The following is a 6331-nucleotide window of genomic DNA, read 5'->3' as shown; positions in this document are numbered from 1 at the left end:
TTTCACGCGGTTGGAGATTATCCACTGCGCATGCACAAAACAGAATTGACAGCACCGTGGGAAATGGGAAAACAAATAAAGAAAAATAAAGAAAATGTAAATTTTACTTATTAGTTCGTTTTGTTTCCTTGTTTATTATATTTCCCGTCTTGAGCATAAAGCAAGGAAACAAACATCAGCTTTCACATTTGGTACATACAGACTAACAGAAAAACAAAATATTGATTTGTTTTTTCTTTTGTCAGATTAAATGGAATAACTGAATGATCGGATGATACACGGACTCAAAAGCCAACATGTGTGCACCAGTTTTCAGATCACCCTTAACAAGCTTTCAAACCCGAAAAACAAACTAATGCACTGGGAGAACAGTGACAAATTTGAAACTGAAACATTGTTTACGCAACATTGTAAAAAAAAGAAACAAAAGAGTGTTGCTGTTATGAAGAAGGAAAACTCAAATACAAAATAAAGTTAATAAAGCAGAGAACACTTTGCAAACACTTTGCAAACCTTCAAAACTTAGTTTTCGGTCTTGCAAAACTTTTTTGTTAGATTTTGAGTTTTCAAACACTTAGTTTCAACCTTTCAGAACTTTGTTTTTAGTTTTGATATATTCATCCCATGCAATGGCGATACTTTACCGCTGGGAGGCTGAAACACATCTTGAGACTGCCGGGAAAAAGAAGAAAGAAGAAGAAGAAGGGCTGATGGGAAATCTTGCTTGTCAACTTCCAGTGAACTGATGAACTGTTGTTCACTTCTTCCCTAGTTACACAGTTCATAGGTCCCTTTGTACTGAACAAAGTTGGGAATCTCAGTTAATGGATGAATACCTGTGCAGTCCACTTAGCAGGGAACTTGTGGGCGATCTGAACGCACACAGTGTTGTTTCGTTGGCGCCCCCTCAATGAGCTCGAGCTTGATAACCAGCTGATGTTGTGGACAAACTCAGCGGCCATTCACAGAGAGAAGCAGCGTCAGACAGTGAATCACAAGTGTTTCAGGTTTGTGAGTGCGCAGTTGTTATACTTGAGTCAAGTGACTGTATTGTTCTGCCTGCCCGCCGAGAATTGCATGCACCTCGCGGCTGGTACAAAAATATATATAGTTCAAATCATTTATCATTATTAACAACTATACATTATCTCTAATAAATGTTTTAAATACACATATCGTGTCATGTAGAAAAACGATTCAGCCTTTTAAGTAGATTACCCATCCACATCTTGTAAACACACGACTCCAAAGACGAATCAGAAAGGTATGTTTTGACTTTTTAATGAACAACAACAGAAAGAGGCTTTTCGTGGGGACAGCTACGGTTTCTCTTCCTGTTTTAAACAGCTGTTGTATCTACGACAACCACGGACGCATTTGGCTGACGGCCACCAGTTAACAGGGCCACTCGTTAAACCGAAACACAGGCAGGCAAAACTCTGCGTAACAGCTGTTCGCTAGTTAGATGTTAGGTGAAAATAGCTCGCTTTATGCGGCTGTCATTTAGCTTCCGATAGACGTGATTCGGGAAAGAAATGCGTCTGATAGATAGACAGCAGATGATGCACCGGAAGAACCACACGTCCTCGTTTTAAAGTCACATTCTTTCCCGTTACCATACAGTCCATGTTAAATACTGGCATTGTGAGCGCGCTCCGTTTGTCAGTTACAAAATCGTCTAGTTTTTGCTGAAAGTGAGTAAAAACATTCTTTAAACTGTAATAGACATTTAGCTTAATTGCTAAACTACAAGTGAATGATATTTCAATGAATTTGAATAACGTCATTGACCAAGAATGTAAATAAGCAGCCAGCAGTGTGTCATAGCCATGTAGTAGGATAACACCTTTTTGCTTTCATTTCTGTGGAGACCAAAGGACGAAATAAAGCGACGACTTTCGAATTTGAAATGACCAGTGTTCACGTATTATTGAACCTATAAACAACTTTCTGTTGTCTGTACAGTTGGTTTTAACATTTAACCCATGTTGACAGTTTTGCTCACATACCTACGTTAGAGAGGGGCAGATGACTCTAAAGTTTGTTTCCCTCCTGTACATTATTGTGCCTGAGTTTATATGAAATGATTATCTCAGGGCACTGTATTTTTTCACACAGATGAGTCAGCTAGGGAAGAGGATGGACAGGTATTACAGCTATATATATATATATATATATATATATATATGAGAGAGAGAGATTCAAAATAGTTATTGTCATGGTTGATGTCATTTAATAATTATAAATTATAATATTTAACAACTATAAAGTATTAATTATTAATAATTATTTTTATTATAGAGAGGTGGCGACACTTGTCTTTGATTCTCATTGTGACATAAGTTATTGTCACGGGTCCTGATATACTACAGCCGCCATAACAGAGACCAGTGATTATAGATTGTGTGATTGCAACGCTGCTGAATAAATGACCACCCTACTAAAATTTCACATGCTGTTTAATATCCATGCGCAACCAATGAGTTTCTGTGCGAGCACGGAAACACTCAATGCTTGGCGAGATCTCTGTGTGTCCTTTGTGCATGCAAGCAAATGAGAGAGAGAGAGAGAGGCAGGCAGAAAGTGGTGAAACAGCTGAGGAAAATATATATAGGTGGTTAGTGCTAGCAAACATTTCCCCAGTACAGCACATTTTTTAACATTTTTAAGTGTTGATTTGAGAAGCTAAACTGATCAACAACTTAATGTCGGCTCCTGCCTGCTTGGTCTAAACTTATTTTTTAAATCATTTAACAAACAAAAAAATGTTCCAAACATTTTTCTAAATGAACTTAGTAAAGAAACAAAAAGAAATATAATAAATTTGCCATTATAAACAGAACTGAACTGTTTTAATGGCTGCAGTAGGCTAAAGGCTATATTGGGGAGGAGGAAAAAAACACGGCCTCTGGTTGGGCTCGGGCTGGGCGCTCTGATAAGCTGTCGGACATGGGCCGGGCTAGGGCTGGGCGTCTCGGGCCACGGCCAGGCTAGGGCCCAGATTTGAGGCCCGTGCAGGGCTCTAGTGTGTGTTACTTTCGTTCTCTCTTCTGTTAATCTCTGTCTTGTTTTTTTCAACCAACTTGTTGTTGTTGTTCTTGTGTTCTGAACTCACTGTCAATGTTACTGTTTTACCTCTCAGACTGACTGAAGTCCAGAAGATAAGTGTTTGTATGGAGGAAGAGGAAGACAGAGCAGATTCTGCAGCATCCAGCTGTCTGTCTATGAAGAGTGACCAGTCGAAAAATATTCCTCTAGCCTTCAGTAATGAACATGCACCCTCAGACACAAAGTAAGAGACTGTTTATATTGTAAACTGACCTTTAGGATTGAGGATGAACTCAAAATGCTAAAAGATTTATATTCATGATGCAGAACTATTGTGCAGATACTGTTTCAAACTGAGATAGATCTTATTTTATTTCCGCAGCAAAACACCTGAGAACCTCCATTTCAAGTAAATATTCATATGTTTTTGCCCTCATGTTGACGTCAAAGTAAAGATATTCAAAATCTGAAAGATGTTATTCATTTTCTTGTTCCCAAAATATTTAGTTGTTGTGCATTCCCAGATCAGCTATTATAATCCACCAGATGTTATTGATGATATCAATATTGTTCAACATGTGGTGAAAAAGCATTTATAGAAAAGCTTTGCTCTCCTTGACTCTGTGTGTTGATGGTTTGAGTTTAATCTTTAATTGACTACTTGTTTAAGAAAATGATCCATGGTTAGTAGAGAGTGACAGAAGAAATAAAGGTAATTACTATCTGTCTGTTTGGAAGCAGAAAAGTAACGACACTTTTACTGTTCTCTGTGACCGTCTGAGCTTCTACACAGTGTCGGATATTTTTCAACAACAAGCAACAAATCATTTTTATTTCTAATGAAATGTCTTCACAGAGAGAGGAAGAGGAGTCATGTTTATGTGGAGGAGGAGCCGTCCTGCTGTGCTTTGTGTCAGGACGTCCTGAAGGATCCAGTCTCTACCAGCTGTGGACACTGGTTCTGCAGACAGTGCATCACCTCATACTGGGACCAGTCTGCTTCACCAGGAGACTCCTCCTGTCCCCAGTGTGGAGAAAGATCCAGAACAAGAGCTGGACTGCAGAAAGACAGTCATAGCAGCTCTGTACAAAGTAAGACTGGATATCTTAAAAATGTAACCTGCTACATTTCATTACATTAAGTTTGTTTAGAGACTTATAGGCTTGGGTGATCTTCTCTATTTTTACATCATCTGATCATGGCTACTTGTGATCATCCATTGGCGATCTGATCGCGAGGGGGCGGTGTTATGTTGCAACATGCCAGTGAAATGCCAGCGTGAAAGAAATAGGCTCATTAGCTTTAAGAGAAAACACCAGAAACATCTGTAAATGCACAGTGCAGTGTTTCCCACAGAATTATTGTGTAATAGGCAGAGGTGGGACCAAGTCATCGTTTTACAAGTCCAAGTCAAGTCTTAAGTCTTAGCACTCAAGTTCCAAGTCGAGTCCCGAGTCTCCTAATATCTCGCTTAACAGAGGAGAAAGAAGCTCGGGTGCCTTTCATGCAGTTGTGTACTTAAAGTTGCTCATCAACTTAGCTTTTCGCGAACCGACTAATCACAGCCTGGATGTGACGGGACCGTACCAGAATGCAGGAAATGAAGTTTAATGCTCAATCTTTTCAGGGGGAGGACCCCAGACTCCAGATTGAATATTTCTTCATAACAGTGTACTATTATTTTCTTGTCTTGTCAAGCCTAGAGACTTAAAATAAGTGCATTCAACCATGTGGATACAACCTAAACATTGCAAGAATCATGTAAGTACATCAGTTTCATCAATCAGACCGAAGTCACTGGTAAGACCATCCTGGATGAGCTGCAGAGATTTGATGGCAAAGCTCTGTTTTTAAAAGTTTCTTTGCATTCGCCTCGCCATAGAAAATAATTGTTTCTCTTTAAGCAATGTAGCAATTAAGACTACATATTAAACATGACAAATAAATGGTACTTTAGTCATATCAGAGCTTTGTTAATTTGCTGCCAATGTTAACTTGACATTTCCTGCTGCTGCTTCACGTAAAGTTTTACATCGACAAACCAGCAGGAGGCTTTTATTGTGAAGCAGCTATAGGAAAAAAGTCTATTTGTCTGAGATTTGCAGTGCTATTGAATAAAAACAGGTCTACAGAGCAAAACATAGACATGTTCTGTATTATTTGTTTGGTGGATCAGTTTTAAATTTCACAGGAAGGAAGGAAGTAACAGCCACTAAGTGCTGTTGACCAGCTGAGGCTCAGCCGGTCAATCAAACACGTACACCTACACAAAGTCAAAGGCTGAGAGAAAAGGGATTTCTGATGTTCCCCAAAACTGGACTTTATAACCTTTACTTCTCTATATTTAGCTGGTATAAGGTGGTAAAATTGTTGTCTCAAACCTTTTTCTCTTTTTTTAGTGAGTGATGGTCTGCAGGAGGTTTTAGATGAACATAAGATCAGTCTGAGGAGGAGATGTGAATTTGTGACTGAAGGAAGTGATGAAACAGGAAGTGGAACCCTCCTCAACAGGATCTACACTGAGCTCTACATCACAGAGGGACAGAGTGAAGAGGTTAATACCCAACATGAGGTGAGGCAGCTTGAGACAGCTTCCAAGATGGAGACCCTCCATGAAACTCCAATCAAGTGCCACGACATCTTTAAAGCCTTACCTGACCAACAGAAACACATCAGAGTGGTTCTGACCAACGGCGTTGCTGGCGTTGGAAAAACCTTCTCAGTGCAGAAGTTCACTCTGGACTGGGCAGAGGGCTTGGAAAACCAAAATATCAGTCTGGTGATTATGCTCTCGTTCAGGGAGCTGAACTTGATCAAAGATGAGCAGCACAGTCTTCTCACGCTGCTCCATGTTTTCCATCCAACATTACAGAAGGTCCCAGCAGAGAAGCTCGCTGTCTGTAAACTGTTGTTCATCTTTGACGGCCTGGATGAAAGCAGACTTTCATTGGATTTCCACAACAATGAGGTTGTGTCTGATGTCACACAGAAGTCATCAGTCAACCTGCTGCTGACAAACCTCATCAAGGGGAATCTGCTTCCCTCGGCTCTCGTCTGGATAACTTCCCGACCTGCAGCAGCCAATCAGATCCCTCCTTCATGTGTTGACAGGGCAACAGAAGTACGAGGCTTCACTGACGCCCAGAAGGAGGAGTACTTCAGGAGGAGAGTCAGTGATGAAGAGCTGTCCAGCAGAATCATCTCACACATCAAGACCTCCAGGAGCCTCCACATCATGTGTCTAATCCCAGTCTTCTGCTGGATCACTGCTACAGTTCTGGA

General features: G+C 40.3%; 1 protein-coding gene across 1 annotated transcript; it reads left to right on the top strand.

Annotated features, from left to right (window-relative positions):
* Positions 1-718: 718 nt before the first annotated feature.
* Positions 719-6329, top strand: LOC123983245 (protein NLRC3-like; the record flags this gene model as incomplete). The annotated part of the gene is made up of 5 exons (XM_046069461.1): positions 719-1007; positions 3143-3292; positions 3431-3457; positions 3905-4140; positions 5449-6329. Coding segments are annotated over exons 1-5 (1365 nt in total), but the record flags the coding sequence as incomplete, so codon positions are not given.
* Between the last annotated feature and the right edge of the window lie 2 nt (positions 6330-6331).

This window comes from Micropterus dolomieu, linkage group LG01 (genome assembly GCF_021292245.1).
Source record: "Micropterus dolomieu isolate WLL.071019.BEF.003 ecotype Adirondacks linkage group LG01, ASM2129224v1, whole genome shotgun sequence".
Lineage (NCBI taxonomy): Eukaryota > Metazoa > Chordata > Actinopteri > Centrarchiformes > Centrarchidae > Micropterus > Micropterus dolomieu.
This window is presented reverse-complemented; position numbering and strand designations above follow the sequence as displayed.